Genomic DNA, 25,109 nt, shown 5'->3' with positions numbered 1-25,109 from the left:
GGCGGGACCTGCGCTCACGCTGTCCTCTTCGTGACCCACGCCACCCTGAGAAGCCCACGTGCCCACGAGACGAGAGCGTGGGGATGGAGGGGAGACCCTCCCTGTGCTTTCTTAGGCTGCGGCCATCGCCGTGCCTGTCTGCTCCTTGCTTTTGTAGAAAGATACATTTCTAACAAAATTAAGCAAAGGAGAGCTTCCCTGGTGGCGCAGTGGTTGAGAGTCCGCTGCCGATGCAGGGGACACGGGTTCGTGCCCCGGTCCGGGAAGATCCCACATGCTGCGGAGCGGCTGGGCCTGCGAGCCATGGCCGCTGAGCCTGCGCGTCCGGAGCCTGTGCTCCGCAATGGGAGAGGCCACAACAGTGAGAGGCCCGCGTACCGCAAAAAAAAAAAAAAGTGCGCTGCAGCTGGCATTTGACATGACACCGCTGGCCTTGGCCCTGACCTCTTGTAGGTGCCACAAAAGCTAGAATTTCAGCCTGGTCCTCATCCCCGTCTCACTGCAGTTTGCTGCTTAGTGAGAAGGCCTCGGTGCTTGTACCCGCCGCTTGTTGTGGGAGCAGTCCGGTCTCCTTGGTCTTTTCCTCTCTGCCTGTTACCTAACAAAGCTGTCACAAAATCCATATGACAGTATTAGCCAACATCATGCTGCTCACAAAAGGCTGTGTGTGTATCGTAGGACCTGAAATTTCATGCTTGGCCTGGATGTCTGGGCCTCGCGGGGCCCCGAAGGCCTGACCGTGAGTTCCTCCGCCCTCTCCGGATATTTCCCACCCAGCGGGAAGTTGCCCTCTGCCGGACTGGCTGTAGCCCACCTGGTCCTCAACCGAATGCGTGTCAACTCCCTGCCAGCCCTCAAAATTATTCAAACAGGCAAATCACATCGCCCCGGGGAACCAGGGCGTCACCCCTTGCGCCTGCAGGCCTGCTTCCCATGGCCTCTGCTGACACTCCGCTCCCAGGTGCAGCCCCTGTGTGGCCGTATGGGTGACTTACAATAAACTGCCGTTAGTCATCTGTCCGATGTCAGGTGTCGTGTGTTTGGCCATCCTCAGAGCCCCCAGGCGGGACTCCCTCCCACCCCGATGGGGGGAAGTCGAGGAGAACCAAAGAGGCCAAAGTGCGGACGTGGCATTTTTTCTCCAGGTGGATAAATTCCGTGATGAGTGCTTGAAAGCGGCATCCTGCTTAAATTAATACGCTCACTTAATCTTTTTAGTTTTCTGCTTTGCTCTAAAAACATCTTTTACAATTCTGTTTTCTAGGTAAAAGCAGCATTTAATGAGGAAACTCGCTGTTATGAAATTAGAACAGCTGTGAGCTGTGGGAAACACCAAGAGGTGCTCATCTGCTATGGCCCTCACGATAACCACCGCCTGCTCCTTGAGTATGGATTTGTTTCCGTCCGCAATCCTCATGCTTGTGTTTATGTCTCAAAAGGTTGGAATTAACTTTGGTTCTGATCACTAAGATGATAGAATTCCCCATCCCCCCATCTGTGGTTATGTTAAGTTTTTGTCACAATGGCAAAACCGTAAAGTGTGTATCATTTATTTTCTCCTAGGCAGGGCTAGCCTAATTCTTATTGACCACGTCATTTCATTGTTGAAGTAAAACCAGCAAAGCTTTGATCGATGTTGAGGATGAGAAGAACTGAGATTTTTATTGCATTAGGTCAGACAGTAGAATGGAAGAAAAGAGAAACTGCTAGGGAAATAGATAGAGTATTAATAGATGGCAAGAAGTGGAAATTTTTGTACTGAGACATTGTCACTAAAGATAAAATAGGATTAGAGAGCAACAAGTAAAAAATATTTATGAAGCACCCACTGTGTGTAAGGTGGTGTACCAATCACATGGTAAATATGTTACACAGTCCTTCTCTGGGCGGCTTAATGGCAGGATAAAATATGCATTCCATTTATGTTCTTTTGTTACCTAGCGTCATCATTGGTATTACTCTTTTTAAAATAATGATTTACCTATTAAATTTATGCTGTGAAAATTTCAAATATGGTATTAAAAATAGTACATAGGGGGCTGATTTTTTTCCCCCTTCCTTGAAGCAGCAGAGAAATAGTTTTCTAGGCTTTGAAGAAATGGCTAGAGATTTACTGAGTGTATAATTTGAGGTAGTTTTAATATAAGTTCTAATGGAAATAGAGACTTGGTCAAGGTGATACTACTCCATCCTATTAGTAGCCAAAGTAATAATGTTATTTCTCAGAATGAAATGGAAAAGCGAAAACTGGGCCTTGCTGGGTCTCTTAGAAAGCTAGCTTTGAAATTAGCCTTATATTATCAGAATAACTTTAATATCGAGGACCATGAAGTATTGATTTGTTAAATAATTTGAACAAAATTCACACTTTCATTATTTCTGCATTTAAAAAATAAAAGTAGAGAAATGTAAAAAATTTTAGAAATAGAAAAATCCCTCATTATCCTATGACCCCAAAAAGCTTTGTTAATTTTTGCATGTTCATTATCAGTTGTTTATGATTACAGTCACTAATATCCAGACAGTTTTGAATTCTGGCTTTTAAAAACTGAGTCTTGGAAACATTTCCTCATGTTTGTACAGAGTCTGTACTTCTGGTGGGTGTAATTTCTCGGCAGTCCTGCTAATGTCTTCATTACCCGATTTCGCGGGTTGATTTGCTTAGTGAGAGCAGCAGCTGAGGTAGCAGATGTTTTGTCCCCTGCCTTGGAATTCTTGTAGCTTTCCAGAGGGCTGAATCATACTCCCATTGAGTTGGGCTTGAAGACTAGATTTTTTGGATGTGAAATAGGTGAAATTGTTTACACATGTTTTGATTGCTGACGGGAAGGAAAGTAAGCTGAGAAGAAAGGGTCCCCCCTCTCTTCCACCTGAATTATACCCTAAATCTCAGCCTGATTTTTTTTTTAATGCAGATATACTCGTTAAATATCTTCCATCAACAGATAAACGGATGAACCAAAAGATTTCCATTTTAGAGGATCACGACTTTATAGAGTAAGTGTTTCTCTCCAGTAATTATTCCTTCAGGAAATCTTGATGAAAAGTTGAGAGCTGGGATTTTTACAGTTGTGAGCTGCCTCTCGACTTGTATCCGGTGACAGGTAGCTACTTACCAAGCATTTACTCTGTGCAGCACATCGTGCTTCATGTTGCGGGATACACAGGAGGGGAATTTGCTGGTCAGGCGACTTGTTTGGGGACCTAAGATACAAGCCTGAAGTCTCAAGTTCTGTACCGGGAGAGCCCCGTACGTACTGATCGGTGGCCCAGTGTGTTTGTGGCAAACATGTGGTCAGGTGGGGTGGCATCGGCTACTGCAGGCCAGCCTGGCCGTCAGTCACCCGGCAACAGGATGCAGGCTCTTGGGATGGGAGGAGCCTAGGTGATTCCACGCCAAATGGGATAAACTGGGTTGGACACCCTCCCTTTCAGATTTTCTTCTATAGGTGAAATTAAGTTTTAAATAATCCAGCAGCACTGTGAGGGACACTAGCTCTGTTGGCTGCCATTTGTTTCATCCAGAGGATCATCCAGATTCTTCATCATTCATCTCACTGTGGCCCCTCATCCAAGTTCAGCTTCTTACCAAATAAAAATAGCTTTTTACTTTTTTTTTTTCTTTGTGGTACGCGGGCCTCTCACTGTTGTGGCCTCTCCCGTTGCGGAGCACAGGCTCCGGACACGCAGGCTCAGCACCCATGGCTCACGGGCCCAGCCGCTCCGCAGCATGTGGGATCTTCCCGGACCGGGGCACGAACCCGCGTCCCCTGCATCGGCAGGTGGACTGTCAACCACTGCGCCACCAGGGAAGCCCTACTTTTTTTCTTTTTTTTTTTAAACACAAAGAATTTTTTGTTACTCAGGCCTTATTCTTAAGTATTTGCAGACTTACTTTTCTCTTTGTGACTAAGACCATGGGTTGTGCCATGTTTAGTGGCCCCTTTAAAAAAATGTTTGGATTTTTAGTCATTTACTGTGATGTAATGAAGTACTGAAATGACAGACTGGTAATTTTTTTTTTTAATTTAATTTTTATTTTATGTTGGAGTGTAGTCGATTTACAATCTTGTGTCAGTTTCAGGTGTACAACAAAGTGATTTAATTATACATATACATATATCTGTTCTTTTTCTACTTTAGAAATTTGACGTTTGGATGGGATGGACCGTCTTGGCGGTTACTCACAGCTCTTAAGTTGTTATGTCTGAAAGCTGAAGAATTGTAAGTTCCCTGTGTGTTGGTCGTGAGCTGTAGTTACGATTTGGACGTAACTTTGGCTTTTTTGGGGCTTACATTCAAAGGCCCAACCTCAGAGGAGAAAGGATATGCCCTTGTATATTGGGGTTGCTTATTCTCTGTGTAACTTGCCCGTGTGGGGAGTGGTTCACTTCTAGGTTTGCACCATTTCTGGAATTCTGGTTTTAGAGTTATAGTCAGAGTACACGGGCCTGAGAACTGGTCTCTCCTCACATGTATCCCCCTGGTGACCTGCAGCTCGTTGTTCAGGGTAAACACTTGGAAAAGTGTGCGTGTTGGCCCTGGTCAGAGGAGAGCCTCTGAGCAGGTGGGTTTTTCCTGGGAACAGACCGAGCTCCTGACCACTGGCCGGGCCCCCCCTGGTACTGTCCTGGGGGCAGATCCAGACGCCTGCTCAAGGAGAGGCCTGGATATTTCCATAGAGGAGGCAGGTGGAGGAGCCCCTGATGTAGACACGCATCCTGGTCAGGTCCTCACTATTCCTGAGAGGCTGTTGGTCCTTCCCTTAGTGTGGAAAGGATGGTCACATGTGCGGCCGTGCTGCCCAGCCCTGGAGCTCCTTGCGAGGGAGTCAGGGAGTAATGCCTGCTACTTAGCACATCTCAGGTGAGAGACACCACAGGGAGGACTTCCTGAAGATGGCGAACCCCGTCCTCGTCCTCGAGCAGTTGGGAGGATTAGGTGAGATAACGCCTAGAAGCAGCCCTCAGCACAGTGCCTGGAAGTAGTTTGTGCTCATTCCATCGTGCCCGTGATGTTGCTGTTTACAGTGTTGCTTACTTCCATTTCTGTAGGGACCTGGGGAGAAAAACTATCCCCTGGTCTCAACACCAGAAGCAGTTGTGTCTCGTCTCAGCAGATGGTGTGTTTTTGTCGTACAGACACTGAATTCTGTATCTGATGTGTTTCCTTCTTTTTATCGCTGGCTAGAAAACTCAGAGGCAACTTTGTGGTCCATCCACGTGTGCAGGATTCTAAGGCGTGCAATTTATCACTGACTCATTCCTGGCTGTATCTTATCTTTCTTCTTTCCTTCATCTTGTTTTCCCTATCCATTCATCTTGTGTTTTATTTTATCTCGTGCATACCCACATAAGTTTCTTTAAGTCGTTCTTGGAGACGTCAACCTCAAATTAAATAAAGCAACTGGATGTTTCCCAGAGGTCCTCCTGAGGCCTCCTTTCTTCCCTTTGGGTGCTTTCTGACTACCTGAGTGGTGTGGCAGAGGAAGCATGTGTTTGGGATTCTGCCTGACGGGTATTTGCACGCTAGTTCTGCCTCTCATTAGCTCCGTCACTTAGGGTGAGTGCTTTACTGTTCCGGATTCTCAGTTTCTTTGTGTCTGAGGTGGGGATTATAATGCTTTCTTTGCTAGGCGGTTGTGAAGATTAAAACAGATACTGGCTGTGTATAAAGCACTGTTCCTGGCACGCAGTAATGGCGTTCCTTCTTTCTTTCTTCCTTTTTTTTTTTTTGGCCGTACCACGCGCATGCAGGATCTTAGTTCCCCAACCAGGCACTGAACCCGTGCCCCCTGCAGTGGAAGTGCGGAGTCTTAACCACTGGACCGCCAGGGAAGTCCCTAATGTTATTTCTTGACTTCCTTTCTTTCCCGAGAACTCATCTGCTCTGGGGTTGCTGCCATGATCCCTGAAGCTGATGACATCTAAGACTTCATTTTCTGTGTGGCTCTTGGGCTGTTCTGAATTTCTCAGCGACTTCTGTGCCCTCCACTGCGATGGTAGAGCTGTCACCCTGGCCTTTCCCTCCTCAGCCACGTGCACTTTCGCGTTCTGTGCATCTAGCTTCTGTCCCCCCGCCCCCTTCCTCCCTGTTTAGTGCTCCTCACCGGCCTGTAGGCTTGACTCAGCCCCTCCTGCTCGGCACATTGGCCGTGGCCCCCTCTTGCCTCCTCTGCAGAAAGCTGGCCCCGCCAGCCCACTGAGCCCCATTTCCTACGGACTTCCTTAGTGTAAAATTGGAAGGACCTGCGTGTAGAGAAAGGCTTCACTGTTGATTCCTCTTTCCATCTGTAGAGCATTTACTTTGTGAAACATGTCCTGTTCCGTTTGCCATTTTTTTTAGGAGAGGCTGTCATTTGAAGAAAAGGAAAACCTCCGCCTTTGCTCCTTAGTCGGTAGTACTTTGACTGTGGACTCACCTTCCTGTCTCTTGTTCTCTTCCTATGGCTGGTGGACGCGACTCTTCTTACTCACGTGCCAGACACAGGACTGTGGTGCTAATAAGACTCAGGCCCTGTCTGCAAAGAGCGCCAGTTCCCTCGCTTCTTATCCTCGGCGTTCCTTCTTCTGTCCTGTATACCTTGTCTGCTCCAACACAGGACCTGCGTGTGGTGGGAGGTTTGAGGGAACATGCTGATGGAATGAGTTTTATTATATTTCTGGAAAAATAGGAGAAGTGTTCAAGTGGAAAAGCCGCCTTTGTGTTTGAAAACCTGCTGAAATGACCTTATTGAATATTTTGGTTCTAGGACATGCTGGAAAAAAGTACTTATTGGGGAAATAATTTCAGATACAAATGAGAAGGCAAGTTTGGACATAGCCCAGAAAATATGCCATTATTTCATCAAGGAGAGTAAGGCTGTGCTTCAAAAGGTATGCTTCTAGAATATTGCGTTCTTAAGTGTGTTGATGAAGTTGTTTTGTACTGATGCTTGTTGGATAGGGATAGTCCACCTTCTTAGGGTGTTGTTAATGCCTTAATAAATGAACACTGATGTAATCCATGTTTTGACTGTTAACATGTGTCTACACCTTTCAATAGGTAAAATTATTGCATGAATTCTTGGTAACAGATTTTTAAGGTACTCTTTCCCTTTTATTTTTAAATTTCTTTTAGTTAAAAAAATTTTTTTTTGGCCGGGTTGGGTCTTCGTTGCTGCACACGGGCTTTCTCTGGTTGTGGCGAGCAGGGGCTGCTCTTCGTCGCAGTGCACAGGCTTCTCATTGCGGTGGCTTCTCTTGTTGTGGAGCATGTGCTCTAGACGCGCGGGGCTTCAGTAGTTGTGGCACGCGGGCCCTAGAGTGCGCAGGCTTCTGTAGTTGCGGTGCGTGAGCTCAGTAGTTGCGGCGCACGGGCTTAGTTGCTCCACGGCATGTGGAATCGTCCCTGACCAGGGATCGAACCCATGTCGCCTGCATTGGCAGGCTGATTCTTAAGCACTGCACCACAAGGGAAGTCCCGTCTTTCCCTTTTATTTAATGAATGTTTTAATTAAATGAGGAATTAGCTTATTTGAATGAAAACATTACTAGGATTAAAAAAAATAATTTTATTGAACCTTGAAGACCTTGTGTTGAGTGAAATAAACCATGACCCAAAAAGACAAATACCCTGTACTGTATGATTCCACTTAAATGAGATATCTGGAATAGGCAAATTTATAGAGACAGAAAGTAGAGTAGAGGTAACCAGGGATTTGGGGAGGGGGGAATGGGGAGTTAATGTTTGATGGGTACAGAGTTTCTGTTTGGGATGATGAAAAAGTTCTGGAGATGGATGGTGGCTGTAGTTATATAACACTGTGAATGTACTTAGTGCCGCTGAATTGTACATTTAAAAATGGTCAGAATGTTAATTTTTTTTTTTTTTTTTGCGGTACGCGGGCCTCTCACTGCTGTGGCCTCTCCCGTTGCGGAGCACAGGCTCCAGACGTACAGGCTCAGCGGCCATGGCTCACGGGCCCAGCTGCTCTGCGGCATGTGGGATCTTCCCGGACCGGGGCACGAACCCGTGTCCCTTGCATCGGCAGGCGGACTCTCAACCACTGTGCCACCAGGGAAGCCCTAAAATGTTAAATTTTATGTTTATGTATATTTTACTACACTAAAGAAAATCATTTAAAAATAACTTCCAGGTTTCTCATATGAAAGATGAAGAAGTGGCTTTGATAAACCAACTAACTTTGGTAGAAACACTGTGGACAGAAGAGCTGAAAATTCTCCAGGCCTCTGCTGAGACCCTAACCAGTTTGCAAACAGCTTTTACGTAACTTCACCGAAGTGCAGGTGATCACCTCCAATGGTGGGTGTGACTTCTTAAACATTTTTAAACTAAGGTTTATTTTATATAGAATCATTTACAGTCAATCAACGGTTTCTATTAAACAGTTATCTGCTTAATCCTATTCCCCTGCTTCTGTCTGTCTGTGGGGAGGAGTGGTGACTGCTTGGGGACGTCGAAGGGCATCTGTAGGGGCAGAGCAGGTCCTGGGGACTCCGTCCCATCAGCATTTCTGTTGCTGTCAAAGCAAATAGCAGTCCTGGAGGAAGACGTCCCAGGAACGAATGAATTGTCACGGGAGGGCGAGGCTGGGAGGGGGCCGGGGTCAGCCCGGGGCCCCGTTTGTGGTCTTCCTCTGGGTGTCCTGCTTCTTACCTGACTCAGCGGCCGTAAGAGCACAAGACGTCGTGCTGCTCTGTGCTCTGATGCCAGCGGGTTAGTGTTGAGGGGCATGTAGCACGGGGCGGTGAGTGGCTGGGTGGCTTCGGAGGGGGCAGTGTGGGGCGGTGCCCAGCCGGCTTGGCTCCCAGCCGGGCTCCGCCCCCGCTGCTCTGAGCTAGAGCAACTCACTTTGAATCTTTTGTCCTTGACTGCCCATCTGAAAACGAGATTGTTACGGGGGTCCCCTGTGCTCCCACCTAGCAGCAGGGCCTGTGGCACAGGCCCCGGTGGTGCTGCCGCTCCCCGTCTGCGCCTCCCCGGTCCGCTGAGGACCAGGGATTAGCTCACGGGGAGGGCCCCTCCAGCCCTGACTACCTGTGATTTCTGTGCGCAGCAAGCGAGTTCGTCCTTGTCCAACAGGAGACTCGTGGAGCCTCACCAGTCCTCCCTCTGTTTACAGTTTCCCAGAATGTGTTCAGATCTCTGTGCAGCCCGTGTCCCTTTCCCATGCTTTGTGGTGGGTGTTTAACCCTTTTATTCTGCTCCTTTTCTTCATTTTAATGGGGGTATTGGGAGGAATAGGAGATAAAGTTTTGTGCTCACTTGGTCATTTTGAATTCAGGCTTTGCTTTCCTTTTTTTTCTTTTTTTTTTTTTTAAAAAAGACAATACAAGCCCTTTAGGCTGTTGACGGCACTCTGAGTATGGGTTTTATATAAAGTGTGCTCTAATTAGTACTTTTTAGATCTTGGCTCTGGATTTAAACTTCTCACAGCGCTTTCATGCCCGTCAGTTAACAACTGTGAGGGGGTCAGAGCGGGTGTCATCATATATCCCAGAAGCAAATACGTGCTTATTATAAAAACTGGACGTTGTTGAAACATACAGCAGTAACGTTTATTAAACGTTAGCGTCGCTGGGTCGAGGCCCTGTGCTCGGGCTTGGTGCGCGGAGTTTTACGGAAGCCTCACAGCCGCCCTATTTTACAAACAAAGACCGGAAGAAACGGCCGGAAATCCCACACCTAGCGTGTGGCAGAGCGACGGTGCCTCTCAGCTGACCCTCTGGGGGACACGGGTCACAGCTCGGGGGCGTCAGTGTCCGGAATTCCGCGCTCTCCTGACTCGGGTACGTGCCTCTCCTCCGTCCTCACCGATGGCCGCGCTCCTCGCCCACCGGCCTTGGTGGGCGCGCGGCTTCACTGCAGGTTATGTTGGGGAGTCCGCGACAGGGTCGGCCTCGCTCTCGCCGCCCTGCGATGTGAGAGCGGGGATGAGAAACATCCCGGGAGCCGGTCCCTCCTCCGGCTGTCGTGGCCGCGCCCGGTCCCACCGCCCTCCCCGGGAAGGCGCGAGCGCACAGGCGCAGCGTGGCTGGTCCCGGGGCGGAAGAGGGTCCTGCCCGGGGAGCGAGGGGCTGGCCTCTGTGCTCCGTGGACCCAGCGGCTCGGCCTGCGTGCCTTCCCGGCGTGGACGCATCGAGCTGGCCGTTGCAGGAGGCTTCTGGGGATTTCCAGGAGGACGGGGCGGGTCCCCGCACCTCGCTGGGCAGGGATTACGTGACTGTCAGTTTGGGAAGAAGGGCTGGGCCCCCTGCGTAGCTCTTTCCGCTTCGCCCCTGGGGGAACCCAGCTCCACCCAGCGCAGCCGTGCCGCAGTGGGGACGTCTTCTTGATTCTGGGCCTCTGTGTAGGGAAACTGACCTAAGGCCATGGTTATATTTTGACCTCTGTCCTTACCTAGGAGTATTTTTTATCCTTTTCAGAACTAGCGTGGGAAGGGGGTGTATACGCTCCTCAGGCCTCGGGGATCCCTGAATGGGTCATGGGGGGTGGGGGCTGCCCCAGCCCCGGCGTTTCTGTTGCCCAGAGTCCTGTCTTCCCTGCCCTGTTTTCAGCCTTCCCCAGAAGCGAATTCCTCTCGTGAAGCTCAACAAAAAACAAGTGAACGGAGCCCACTCACCTCAGGGATCAGAGTTAGAAATAAAACATCTTCATTATTGTATCTTGAGCATCTCTCCCTGTTCATAGATGCAGTTGAGGTTGACTTTGTTGTTGTTGTTTTAAAGGTTTTTTTGACGTGGACCATTTTTTTAAAAGTCTTTATTGAATTTGTTACCATCTTTGCTTCTGTTTTACGTTTCCGTTTTTTGGCCACGAGGCGTGTGGGATCTTAGCTCCCTGACCATGTGTTTCAGTAAAGCCTGATTTGCCAAGACAGGCCAGAGCCGTGGGGTGCTGACCTTGCACTACAGCACCATTTATTTTTCCTGTCCCCTATTCTTGGACATTTAGGACCTAAACATATTAATTCTTACTTGAGAGTGCTTTATACCTTTAGAAATTAAAGCCCCTCACCCCCCAACAGGAAAAACTTCTCAGACGCATGTGGGACTTATGCTTTAGTTGTCTGTGGTTAGAAAAAATGAGCAATGACAAGAAGCAACTACTCGGAGACATTGACAAATGAGAGCTATTTCATCATCCATGACAGATCTACCCTTAGTTGTAAACAGCAGTATAATAAGGGCCTACTGTATAGCACGGGGGACTCTACTCAATGCTCTGTAATGACCTATATGGAAAAGAATCTAAAGAAGAGTGGATATATGTATATGTATAACTAGCATAACATTGTAAATTAACTATACTCCAATAAAAATTAATTAAAAAAAAAAGAAAACAGAAGTATAAGACTTACAGTTTGCAGATGACCCTTGGTGTATAAATGCATTCAGACTCTTTGCAAGAAACGCGTGGCTCCTGTGGACAGTCTGGCCCTCAGGGCGAACCCCAGGGAGGCCACACACTGCGTCCCTAGGCTTGTCCTTGCCAGTCAGTCCCTGTGAGGGCCAGCACCCCGCGTCTGCCCACACAGGGGGGCAGCCTGCACTGTCCTTTACCAGCAGAACTGTTTGCTCCCTTCTCCCACGTACCGCCTCTCCCCCCAACTGCCATTGTTCTCCTTCCCCCTTTTTTGTTTTCTCTCTCCTAGGCCTTGGGCAGGCCTGCGGTTTGTAGTACGCCCACCCTTGTTGGTATCTGGTTCCGGAGTTTGTGGGTGGTAAACCTCCAACTGCTGCCTTGGCCGGAGGGGGCAGACACCAAGAAGTGAAGGATGATTTGAGGCATTCCTGAAATCTTTCAAGATAAAAATAGAGCTGAGACTCTCCTTGGACTGGGGCACTTAAAGTGCTTCTGCCTGAAGGTGGAGACTGTTAATGACCTTTCAGGAAATCAGTGCTGTAATGCTGTGACAATGGCTTTCACTGAAACACCTGGACACCCCCTTGGAGGGGAGTCTGGGCACAGAAATGGGTAACTTATTTTAGCTCCTCCTTTAGTTGGTAAACTGCAGCTATTTTCTGTGATAGATTAGTGTTGGGCAGCAGTAAGTTTTGTCCTGAGGAGGAAAGTATAACAAAACCTACTTTGGGTTGTCAGCTGACATTTGAATATAGAGCTTTGTCAGGAATGCCACCATGTTGGTTTACTTGGAAAAGAGCTTTGTTTTACAGGTCCAGGAAGTTACATGTGAATTAAAGGGAACAAGAAGATTAGGAGGAAGGCCTGATGCACTTTTCTACATCCCTGCCAATGTACCACACACACCAGTGTCATTGTATCACATACACCAGGGTCATTGTACCACAGGCAACAATGTCATACCACATACAACAATACAGTGTACCACATACAACGGTGTCATTGTACCACATACAACGATACAATGCGTCATGTACAGCAGTGCCATCTGCTGTCTCTCCAGGGCTGTTCCCGCTCACCTTGCAGAGGGCATTTCTCTGTCTTCATCATTTTGTTGTAACCTTTCCTTGAGGGGATATTTTCTTGTTTAATTTCCTTCTGTTCCATGTAGTTTTAACATCAGGCTATGAGTAAAATTAAAAAAAAACTGCTCACAGAAATATAGTAAGATTTAAGAAAAATGTAAGGTTACTGCTTCACACCCACTAGCACAACAATCATAAGAAAAGTGGATAATAACCCGTGTTGTTGAGGATGTGGAGAAATTGGAACCCCACACACTGCTGGTGGGAAAGGAAGATGGTGTAGCTGCTTTGGAAAATAGTTTGGCAGTGGCTCAAGAGGTTGATAAGCATAGAGTTATTTTATGACCCAGCAATTCCCCCTTTAGGTACATACCCAAGAGAATTGAAAACATATGTCCACACAAAAACATGAGCATGAATATTCATAGCAGCATTATTCATAACAGCCCCACACCCAGATGTCCATCAGTGGGTGAATGGATCATAAACAAAACGTGGTCTTCCCATAAAATGGAATATCATGCAGCCATAGAAAGGAATGAGGCACCAACACATGCCACACGGATGGACCTTAAAAACGTTACGCTAAATGAAAGAATCCAGCCACAAGAGGCCACATAGAATTTTATTCGCATGAAATTTCCAGAATAGACCAATCTGTAGCGATGGAAAGTAGATTAGCAGGTGCGGTGGCGTGGGGCAGGGTGCTAGAGGGATTGGAGGGTGACAGCCAAAGAGTAGGGGGTTTCTTTTTGGGTTGATGAAAATGTTCTAAAATTGTGGTGATAGTTGCACAGCTCTGAATATACTAAAACCCATTGAATTAGATACTTTAAATGGGCGAATGATATGGCATGTGAGTTATATTTCAATAAAGCTATTCTTCTAAAAAAAGTAGGGTTAGTACCTATTGGAGAATTCTGTCCCTCTTCTTTTTTAAATTTTTAAATTGGTTTTCGGCCCCGCCACTGTGCGCTTGTGGGATCTTAGTTCCCTGGCGAGGGGATTGAACCTGTGCCCTCGGCAGTGGGAGTGCAGGGTCCTAACCACTGGACCGCCAGGGAATTCAATTCTATCCCTCTTCTCATGCTCAGCTAACACTTTTTCACAGGCAGGGCTAGAGTTTGTCAGTCTGATGATGATGGTAGAGGCCTGGCAGCGTTAGGTCCTCTGCCCCACGCGTGACATTTATCACCTCGTTTAATTCTTAACAATGATCTGTGCGGGAATAACTTTCCTGATTTTGTAAATGTGGAGACAAAGGTTCAGGAAGGTAGAGTTATTGCTGAGGTCACACAGCTAGGATTCAAACCTCGGTCAACCTTCATACCCCACTCTCCTAAAGTTGATGCTCCTGTGACTGTGTGTGTGAAGCACAGGCGGGCTTAGGTGGGCACCTGCCCTCACCTGATTGGGATCACGTGGACTCAGAGTGGAGCTGGAGTGGTCGCCCTTGGACGAGCATCTGGAGGGCTGGGATCTGCGGTCCTGCTGTTTAAGCACGCTCCCTCCTGGCTTGATCACTGGCCTCTTGACAAACAGAGACGCTTTAGTACATGGAAGACCAGACTCAGGGCCCAGGGAACCTGACTTCACATTGACCCTGAGAGGGCGTGTTATTAGCCACGTTTTAGAGAAAAGGAAACAGGCTCCGAGGAGAGAAGGAATGTGGAGTGATGTGAAGGTGGCGGTGAGGCTGCTCTCCATCGCGGGCAGCAGGAGCCTTTATTAGGAGCACGTTTGTCACGGTGGGGTCCCCTGACCCTGGCATCAGAAGCAGCCAGGGTGCACGAGCCCAGTCCAGACCCACTGAGTCAGTCTCTGGGAGGTAGGTCCGGGAATGTGTATTTGTTGAGCCCCCAGGTGATTTCAGGGCACGCTGTCTGCAAACCACTGACCTAGAGACGCCAGAGGAGGGGCTGCGCCCTGGTCCCTGGTCCCAGGGCTTCAGTTGTCATTTCACAGGCTCTTGAGGTGAAGTGTTAGACAGACCTGACCCTCGATCGTGTGACTCCGGCCCTGGGCCTCTGAATATGTGTAGCATCAGAGGGTGGCAGTGAGAGACGTCCTCGGGGTGATACACTCTGACCCCTCATTTTGTGGGTGAAGCTCCCAGACAGTGAGAAGCTTGCTCTGGGCCATGGACTTAGCATCAGAACCCACATTTTCTTGCTGTTTCTAGCAGACTTTATGCTTTCCTGCATCCTCCTTCCAGATACTGTCCCAAATGAACTCCCCAAACTGTATTCTTCCAGGGAAGAATCAGAAAGTGGGAGTGGGGCTGTTGGAGGAGAAAGGGGAGCAGTAGCGTTAGCCTGAGAAGGGTTGGAGAAGGGACGCGCTGGAGCTGAGTCCTTCCTGGGTTTGGCCTCTGTCCTCATTTCAGCCCCTCCTCTGGTCTCACGGTGGCTCTGGGATGCACGTTATTATGTCTTTATTAGATGTGAAGAAACTGAGGCATAGAGGGGTCAGGGGACTTATCCCACATCATACGGTTGGGGTTTGACCCCAGGAGTGTCTGAGTTCAAGTCTATCACCTGTCAGCCACACCTGTTTCTGCCTCCAAAGATGGGCAGCCTAGGGTGCAGGGTAGGGATGGGCCACCTGAGAGCAGTTTTTGTTGTGTCTCATTTTTGTGTTACAATGGGCGACCTCATTGGCCACGAGGACCCAGCAGCACCGAGCTTTGAGGAGAAAGAAGGCCTGCCCGGAAGTCCCTGCGGGCCAAGCCGTCTCCCTGCAGCCTGACTTTTTATGGTCGAATTTCAGTTTTCCAGCCTCTCCCACTCACCCTGAAGACCCACATCCCATAAAGGGCAGCAGGTGTTACTAGAGGGGCAAGAAGGGGAGAGTGGTCCCGCCAGGCAGGCTTCTCCCATTCCGGAGGAATTTGTCCTGGGGTGGGGATCCCTATTGATATCAAGGGTCCCTGTCCAGCTCTGCAGCTCTGGCCACAAGCATTTGGACGCCTTCTGGTGCCTAGAATCAGAAGGTGAGGCAAAACCCAGGACTGCAAAGCATCTACTAAGCAGTTATTAGGGCAGTAAGTAATTGCAGTTCTAACTTTGCCCTGTTCACAAAGGGAGACTCTAAACTGATTAAGAGGAGAGGGGGTTTCAGGAGGTCACTGAGGAAGCAGGTCACGTATAGAGCATGTTGGAGATGGGCAGCACAGACCTTCGATTCTCAGGTCATCTCTGGGACTCAGTGTCCTGGGTGACTGGCCTCTGAGCCTCAGATAGTGAAGGTGGGACCAGCGGTTCGCAGCCTTAACCATTCAAGGGAATCACATGTGGAGCCTTTTTAAAAAACTTTATTGAGGAATAATTGACAAATATAATTGTATATATTTAAAATGTACAACATAATGATTTGATATGTTGATACATACTCATTGTAGAATGATTACCAAGATCAAGATAATTAACACATCTATTATCTCACAGAGTTAACTCATTGTGTGCCCGCGCGTGTGCGCGCACATGTGTGGTGGGAATGCTTAAGATTTACTTTCAGCAACTTCAGGTCCACAATACCATATTATTAACTAGTCACCACGTTGTGCATTAGGCCCGCAGAACTTATTCTTCTGATAATTGAAATTTATACCCTTTAACATTTCCCCCTCCTTCCAACCCCTGATAACCACCATTCTATTTTCTGTTTCTATGAAATTGGATTTAAAAAAAAAATCCACATATAAGTGATATCATAAGTATTTGTCTTTCTCGATCTGGGTTATCTCCAAATTCATCCATGTTGTCGCAAATGACAGGATTTCATTCTTTTCTTATGTTTGAGTAATATTCCATTGTATATATGTGCCACATTTTCTTTATTCATTCATCTGTTGAAGGACATTTTAAGTTGTTTCCATATCTTGGCTATTGTGAATAACGCTGCAGTGAACATGGGTGTATGGATATTTCTTTGAGATACTGATTTCAGTTCCTTCAGATATAACCCAGGATTGGGATTGCTGGGTCACAGGGTAGTTAAATTTTTACTTCTTTGAGGAACCGCCATACTGTTTTCCATAATGGCTGCATCAGTTTACATTTCCATCAGTAGTGTATAAGGGTTCCCTTTTCTCCACATCCACACCGACACTTGTTATCTTTTGTCTTTTTGATAATAGCCATCCTAGCAGGTGTGAGGTGGTTTTGATTTGCATTTCCCTGATGATTAGTGATGTTGAGCACCTTCTCATATAACTTTTGTATGCCTTTGGAAAAATGTCTATTCAGGTCCTTTGCCTGTTTTTAAATTGGATTATTTGCTTTTTTGCTATTGAGTTGTATGAGTTCTTTGTATATTTTCAGGTATACAATTTGTGAATATTTTCTCCCATCCTGTAGGCTGACTTTTAAAATTATTGCTTGTTTGCTTTGCTGTGTAGAAGCTCTTTAGTTTGATACAGTTCCAGTTGTTTATTTTAGCTTCTGTTGCCTGTACTTTTGATATCTTATCTAAGAAGTGATTGCCAAGACCACTGTCAAAGATCTTTTTCCCTATGTTTTCCTCCAGGAGTTCTACAGTTTCAGTTCTTATATTTAAGTCTTTGATCCATTTTGAGATAATCTTTTTGTGTGGTGTAAGATAATGGTCCATTCTTTTGCATGTAGCTATCTGGTTTTCTCTGCACCATTTGTTAGAAGAGATTATTCTTTCTCCAGTGTGGATTTTTGGTACCCTTTCAAAAATTAGTTGACCATATATGTGTGGGTGTATCCCTGGGCTCTCTATTCTGTTCCACCGGTCTATGTGACTGTTTTTATGCCAGTACCATACTTATTTGATTACTGTAGCTTTGTAATATAGTCTGAAATCAGGACATATGATACCTTCATCTTTGTTCTTCTTTCTCATGATTACTGTGGCTCTTCAGGGTCTTTTGTGGTTCCATACAAATTTTAGGGTAGTTTTTTTTCTTTTTCTGTGAAAAATGCCATTAGAATTTTGATAGGAATTGCACTGAATCTCTAGAACACTTTGGGTACTATGGACATTTTCATAATATTAATTATTCCAGTCCATGAACATGGAATATATTTACATTTATTTGTGTCTTCTTCAGTCTGTTTCAACACTGTCTTATAGTTTTAAGTACAGGTCTTTCACATCCTTGCTTAATTTATTCCTAAGTATTTTATAGTTTTTGATGTTTCTGTAAATGGGATTGCTTTCTTAATTTGTCTTTCAGATAGTTTGTTATTAGTGTATAGAAATGCAACTGCTTTCCGATGTTGATTTTGTATTCTGCAATTTATTTATTAGTTCTAACAGATTTTTGGTGAATCTTTAGGGTTATCTATGTCTAAGATTATATCTGCAAACATAATTTTGCTACTTCGTTTTTGAGTTGGATGCCTTTTCTTTTTCTTGCCTAATTGCTAAGGCTAGGACTTCCAGTACTATGTTGAATAGAAATGGTGAGAGTAGGTATCCTTGTCTTGTTCCTGATCTTAGAGGAAAGGCTTTAAAATTTTACCATTGAGTATGATGTAGCTGTGGACTTTTCATATATGGCCTTTATTATGCTGAGAAACATTTCTTTTATAGTTGATTTGTTGAGAGTTTTTATCATGAAAGGATGTTAAATTTTGTCAAATGCTTTTTCTGCATCTATTGAAATGATCATTTGATTATTATCCTTCATTCCATTAATGTGATGTATCACATTTATTGATTTACATATGTTCAATTATCCATGCATCCCAAGGATGAATCCCACTTAGTCATGGTTTGTGATCATTTTAATGTTCTTCTTTTTTTTTTTTGTGGTACGCGGGCCTCTCACTGTTGTGGCCTCTCCCGTTGAGGAGCACAGGCTCTGGACACGCAGGCTCAGCGGCCATGGCTCACGGGCCTAGCCGCTCTGCAGCATGTGGGATCTTCCCGGACTGGGGCACGAACCTGTGTCCCCTGCATCGGCAGGCAGATTCTCGACCACTGCGCCACCAGGAAAGCCCTCAATGTGTTCTTGAATTCAGTTTGCTAGTATCTTGGTGAGGATTTTTGCATCTGTGTTCAACCTCTGATGATTGACCTATAATTTTCTTTTCTTGTAGTGTCCTTGTCTGGCTTTTGTATCTGGATAATGCTGATCTTGTAAAATGAGTTTGGAAGTTTTCCTTCCCCTTCAGTTTTTTAGAAGAGTTTGAAAAGGATTGGCATTAATTTTTCTTTAAATGTTTGGTAGGATTCACCTGTGAAGTCATCTGGGCTTTTATTTGTTGGAGATTTTTGATTACCCATAATCTCCTTACTCATTATTGGTCTGTTCATACTTTCTATTAATTCATGATTCATTCTTTCATTCATTAATTCATTCATTCATTCTTGGTAAGTTGTGTGTTTCTAGGAAATTATCCATTTCTTCTAAATTAATTCATTAGCATATAGTTGTTCATGGTAGTCTCTTATGATCCTTTGAATTTCTGTGGTATCAGTTATAATGTCTCTTAGTTCATTTATAATTTTATTAATTTGAGTAGTCTCTTTTTTTTTTCTTAGTCTAGCTAAAGGCTTGTCAATTTTGTTTATCTTTTCAGAAAACCAACTCTTAGTTTTGTTGATCTTTTTCTATTGTCTTTCTCATCTCTATTTCCTTTATTTATATTCTAATTTTTATTTCATTCCTTATGCTAACTTTGGGCTTAGTTTATTTTTCCTTTTCTAGTTCCTTCAGGAGTAAGGTTAGGTTGTTTATTTGAGATCTTTTTTCTTAATGTAGGCATTCATTGCTATAAACTTCCCTCTTAGAACCACTTTTGCTGCATCGCATAAGTTTTTGTATGCTGTGTTTCTATTATTGTTTGTCTCTAGATATGTTTTTATTCCTTCTTTGACCTGTTGGTTGTTCAGAAGTGTGTTGTTTAATTTCCACGTATTTGTGAAGTTTCCAGCTTTCCTCGTTACTGATTTCTAGTCTCATACCATTGTGGTTGGAAAAGATACTCAATATGATTTCAGTCTGCTTAAATTTATTAAGACTTGTTTTGTGACCTAACATGATTTACCCTGGAGAATGTTTCATGTGTGCTAGAGATGAATGTTGGATGCAATGTTCTTTACATGTCTATTAGGTCTATTTGATTGAAAGTGTCTTTCAAGTCCATCTTTAAAATTGATTCTCTCTGGATGATCTACCCATTGTTTAAGGTGAGGTATTGAAATCACCCACGATTATTGCATTGCTATCTATTTTTTGCCTTCAGCTTTATTAATAATTGTTTAATATATTTAGGTGCTTCAATACTGGGTGCATATATGTTTACAATTGTTATAGCCTCTTGATTAATTAACCCCTTTATCATTATAACAATATAATGACCTTCTTTGTCTTTTGTTACAATGTTTGACTTAAAGTCTATATTGTGTGATATAAGTATAGCTGTCTCAGCTCTCTTGGTTTCCATTTACATAAAATATCTTCACTTTCAGCCTGTGGCTTTAAAGCTTACATGACTCTTTTCTAAGCAGTATATATAGTTGGGTTTTGTTTTTTTATCCATTCAGTTACTTTTTGCCTTTTTAATAGAAAATTTAAACCATTTGCATTTAGAGTAGTTATTGATAGGCAAAGACTTACCATTGCTATTTCATTAATTTCTTTCTGTTTTGTAGTTTCTTTGTTCCTCTCTTCCTTTTTTGCTGTCTTTCTTTGTGAGTTGATTTTTTTTATAGTGGTATGCTTTGATTCTTTTTTTCTTTATCATTTATGTATCTATACAGCAGATAGTTTTTGCTTTGTGGTTACCATGAGGCTTTCATAATACATCTTGTTGTTATAACTGTTAAGCTTATAACTTAACTTCAGTTGCATAAAAGTGTTCTACACATTTACTTGCTCCCACCCTCAACTTATATTGTTGTTGTCCCAATTTACAACTTTTTATATTATGTATCCATTAACAAAATATTGTAGCTATAATTATTTTTAAGACTTTTGTCTCTTAGCCTATATGCTAGAGTTCAAACTGACTTACACACCACCATTACAGTATTAGGGTATTTTGAATTCTACTATACCTTTACCAGTAAAGTTGATACTTCCATGTTTTCATGTTACTAATTAGTGTCTTTTTGTTTCAGCTTGAAGAACTCCCCTTAGCATTTCTTGTAAGGCAGGTCTAGTGCTGATAAATTCCCTCAGCTTTTGTTTTTCTGGGAAAGTCTTTATTTCTCCTTCAACTAATGAAGTACAGTTATGCTAGATAAAGTATTCTTGGTGAATAGTTTATTTCCTTGAGCATTTTGAATGTGTCATCCCCTCTTCTGGCCTGCACGGTTTCTGCTGAGAAATTTGCTGATAGCCTTATTGGGATTCCCTTGTATGTGATGAGTCCCTTTTCTCTTTCTGTTTTAAAATTTCTCTCTTTGTCTTTGATTTTTGAGAGGTTAATTATAATGTATCTTGGTGAATATCTCTTTGGGTTATATCTATTTGGGGACCTTTGGGTTTTATGTACCTGGATGGCCATGTCTCTCCCCAGATTTAGGAATTTTTCAGCTATGATTTCTTTAAATATGTTTCTGTCCTTTTCTTTCTCTCTTCTTTTGTTTTGTTTTGTTTTGTTTGATAGTATCCCATAATTCACATAAGTTTTCTTCAGTCTTTTTCAATCTAATTTTTTTCTCCTCTGTCTGGATAATATCAACAAATCTATCTTGGAGTTCACAGATTCTTTTTTTTTTTCCACTTTTTAAAATTTTATCTTTGGCTGCATTGGGTCTTTGTTGCTGTGCACAGGCTTTCTCGGGTTGCGGAGAGCAGAGGCTACTCTTCGTTGTGGTGCACGGGCTTCTCACTGCGGTGGCTTCTCTTGTTGCGGAGCACGGGCTCTAGGCTTGTGGGCTTCAGTAGTTGAAGCATGCAGGCTCAGTAGTTGTGGCTCGTGGGCTCTAGAGCGCAGGCTCAGTACTTGTGGCGCATGGGCTTAGTTGCTCCACGCCATGTGGGGTCTTCCTGGATCAGGGATCGAACCCGTGTCCCCTGCATTGGCAGGTAGATTCTTAACCACTGCGCCACCAGGGAAGTCCCAGTTCACAGATTCTTTATTCTGCCTGAGAACTTCAACAGCTCTCTATTGCATTTTTTCATTCCATTCATTGTGGTCTTCAGCTTCAGAGTTTGTTTGGTTCTTTTTAAAAATGATTTCTGTCTGTTGAACTTATTTTTTTCATTTATTGTTTTCCTGAATTCGTTAAGTTGTGTTCTCCTAAATCCTGCTGAACTTCCTAAAATAATAATTATTTATTTATTTATTTTTGGCGGTATGTGGGCCTCTCACTGCTGTGGCCTCTCCCGTTGCGGAGCACAGGCTCCGGATGCGCAGGCTCAGTGGCCATGGCTCACAGGCCCAGCCACTCCGTGGCATGTGGGATCTTCCTGGACTGGGGCACGAACCTGTGTCCCCTGCATCGGCAGGCGGACTTTCAACCACTGCACCACCAGGGAAGCCCTAAAATAATTATTTTGAATTCTTTTTTGGTAACTTGCAGATCTCCATTTCTTTGGGATTGGTTACTGGAAAATCATTATGTTCCTTTGATGGTGTCATGTTTCCTTGCTTTTTCATATATATATATATATTTTTGCTTTTTCATATTTCTGATGGCTTTGCATTGATATCTGTGCATTTGAGGATGCGTTCACTTTTTGGACTGGCTTCAGTGGGAAAAGACTTTCACCTAAATGTGGTTGCAAGGGTACTAGCCTGGTGGGATACAGTGTCTTTCATTCTTGGAAGGCACAGCAGCATAGTCTCCACGCGGCTCTGTCAGCTGAGGTCATCGTAGGTGCAGACTGCTGGAATATTCTGTGGCCAAGACTGCCAAGGTCCTATGGGTAGGAGTGGCAACAAGGCTTTTGGGCACTTCGGAGGTGAAGGTTGCTGGGGTCTTCTGCTTTTCCCATGGGAGCAAGTTCTAGCCAATGGGATCCCTCTTGGCTGTGGTCTGTTGTGCTGACAAACAGTAGAAGTGGAGCTGGAGTCCTGGGACCACTTGCTGAGGCAGCATCACTTGTGTCTAAAGTGTGAGCATGTACAGATGGCCTGTGGAACCAAGGTCTGGGTCTCTGGGTCTCCCCACAGTGACTCTGGCTGGCGGGGGGTGGTGATGCAGCAGTGGCACAGACCCTGGGGTGACAAGGTGCAGCAATGGCTTGGTCCTCGGCCCCAGGGGGCAGGGGGCAGTAGCAGCACAGCCTGCAGATGGTGGGTTGAAGTCCCACTTTTGACCCCAGGGGGCACTTGTAGGACAGTAGTAGCACCTACCTGGTGGTGGCTTGTTAAAACCTTGTGTTAGGATCCAGGGAGCAGGGCTCAGGGCAGTGGCAGTGCCTCTGGCAATGACAGTTCAGAGCTTTGACCTGGGACCGAGGGGCAGGGCTGGGAGCACTGATAGTGTGTTTTGGCAATGATGGTTCCGAGTGGTGGCCTGAGTCGTGGGGTTGGCGCTCAGGGCAGCCCCATCAGTGATGATTCAGAGCCAAGACCTGGGAGCTGGGTGTGAGGCTCAGGGCAGTAACAGTGTGGTACTGGTAACGGTCAGAGTATGACCTGGGACCCAGAGGGTGGGGCTCAGGGCAGCAGAGGCTGCCCCGGCAATGGTGGCACAAAGCTGTGACCTGAGACTGAGAGCAGGGCTCTGGGCAGCCGTGGCTCCCATCATGTATGTGATGATGCGCTGTGAGGTCCTGATCCCAGAGAGTGGGGTGCGGCGGTGCCTGGGGCCTCTGCGGACGGTGACAGCTCCAGCCCTAGGGAGGGGACATGGTGGTGGGCACTCGGGGCAGCTCCGTCAGCTGGGATCAGCGTTGGTGTAGACCGGGGGAGACCTCAGTAGCAAAGGCTGCAGACGTGCACAGTGGTGAGGCTTGCGGGAGCTTCTGCTTTCCTTTTCTCCAGGAGGTGGAATTCCTCTGGGGGTGATCTCCCTGGCACTTAGACGCTCTTGGCCTGAGGCTGGGGTAACACAGGTAAGATGCTTCCTGCACTTTTTTACATGGCCATCCTTGGTTTTTGAGCTCTGCAGGATTTCTGATGCTTCTTCATTGTATTCCAGAGCTTTCCCTGAGCTGTTTCTGTTGGTTTACAGTTGTTCACTGTCTTTGTGAGGAGGTGAACATTGGGACCTCCTAGCCCTCCACCTTGCTGATGTCACCTCCCTCTCACATGCAGAGCTTTAAAAACTGCAGAGGCCGGAGTCCCATCCCGAGGGTCTGATTTAATTGATCTGGGGTGTGCCAACATCCTGGGGGGTCCTAAAGCTCCCAGGTGACTTTGCTCTTCACCAGAGTTTCCTTTCTGAGTCTCTGGGCTATAGGAACAAGCTCCTTTAACTTCTCCCAGCTGGAACATTCTGGATTTTCAAGCCTACAGTTACAATAGTTTTGGGAGGCAGGAGAGAGAATGCCAGTTGCTGTTCCACTGAACAAGTTTATGCTGCCTAAATAATTTCTAAAATAGTACCAATCCCTGCTGAGTACAGATTAATCCAAAGCACAAGTGCTTTAACATTCATTTCAGCCAGGACAGTGAAATATGAGTGGCCAGACCACAGCAGGGGCTCAGTACTTTTTAGTTCTTTTCACAAGTCTCCTTTAAAAACTGGCTATACCTGTGAGTGTCCCAAGTGTTATGGTTGAAGCCTGAAAAATAAGAAATGGATCTCTGAATCTGTGGGACTCTGCAGTGAGCTTGAGACACTTCCGTCTTTGAACACTGGATGGCGCAAGAAGACCGCTGGGCTGAGGATGCAGACTGAGGTCCTTGAGGCTACCGTCAAAATCAGGCAACAGGGAGTGTCATTTTTTTTTTTTCAGATGTTAGGATCCAGACAAGGCAAAAAAGAACTCTATGTGTTGCTACTGGGATAAAATGCAGACTTCATATTCTCTTGTGGGCCGTTGGATCTCCTTGAGTGAGAAACGCAGACCGATAAATAATAGTTCAAGGTGATGGCTGACAGAGAAGGGACCTGGCCAGGATTTTTCACACCAGGTAGCAGGTTTTAATTCATTTTTCACACCGGCTAGCAGGGTTTAATTTCTTCTGTTCTATTTAATTTCAATCACTGGGAGCAGGGAGACAGGTCCTGACTTATAGGCAAAAAAAGCAAGGGTCGCTTTGGAGTTTAAACTGACCACCCACACAAAGAAAGGGGGGCTACTCTTGTGACCCCTCTTCTGCCAGATGCTTCTAGAATTAGAAAGTGGTCCATTTGGTGGAGAGCTGGAAAGGAGCCACTTCTTCCCAACCAACGGGAGGGCTGCCTGTCTGTTGTTAGAGGCGTGCGTTTGATCTGAGGACAGAGCTTCAAAGTAGAGTGAAAACGACACCAGGGTGTCCTTGGACTGCTCTGTCTACAGGTGACTGACAGGCTCCAGATCCCACATGGCTGGGGCAGTGACGTGACCCAGCACACATCACCTAGTGATTGCACAGTGGCGGGGTGGGGGGGCTCCTTTGAAACGATCTCTTTGGTCCGCTGGACTTTCCCAGTGCCTCTGTGATCTGTCCTTCCATCAAGATGAATTCAACTTGCAGATCAGGGGAGCTCTGATCACGGTTTCTCCCTTCTCACTCTTTTCTCCTTCCACACCTCTTGCTATTTATACACATCCCAGCCTTGTCTTAAGTGGGTATT

At 45.6% G+C, this 25,109-nt stretch overlaps 1 protein-coding gene across 9 annotated transcripts in view; it reads left to right on the top strand.

The window, feature by feature from the left end:
- Window positions 1-25,109, top strand: part of SETD4 (SET domain containing 4) — an 83,862-nt gene that overhangs the window by 15,241 nt on the left and 43,512 nt on the right. For 5 of the 9 annotated variants that reach the window (XM_060150906.1, XM_060150903.1, XM_060150905.1 and 2 more), the window contains 5 exons: window positions 1,265-1,439; window positions 2,916-2,997; window positions 4,144-4,224; window positions 6,752-6,875; window positions 8,138-8,407. In XM_060150906.1, coding sequence (XP_060006889.1) covers window positions 1,265-1,439; window positions 2,916-2,997; window positions 4,144-4,224; window positions 6,752-6,875; window positions 8,138-8,272 — 597 coding nt within the window. In that variant the 3' untranslated portion in view covers window positions 8,273-8,407. Of the gene's footprint in view, window positions 1-1,264; window positions 1,440-2,915; window positions 2,998-4,143; window positions 4,225-4,769; window positions 4,942-6,751; window positions 6,876-8,137; window positions 8,408-25,109 lie in introns of those variants that run through there. The other 4 variants (XR_009540814.1, XM_060150904.1, XM_060150908.1 and 1 more) reach the window with 2 other exon arrangements.

This window comes from Lagenorhynchus albirostris, chromosome 5 (genome assembly GCF_949774975.1).
Source record: "Lagenorhynchus albirostris chromosome 5, mLagAlb1.1, whole genome shotgun sequence".
In the NCBI taxonomy this organism is placed as follows: domain Eukaryota; kingdom Metazoa; phylum Chordata; class Mammalia; order Artiodactyla; family Delphinidae; genus Lagenorhynchus; species Lagenorhynchus albirostris.
The sequence above is the reverse complement of the archived record's forward strand: the minus strand, read 5'-3'. Positions and strand labels throughout refer to the sequence as shown.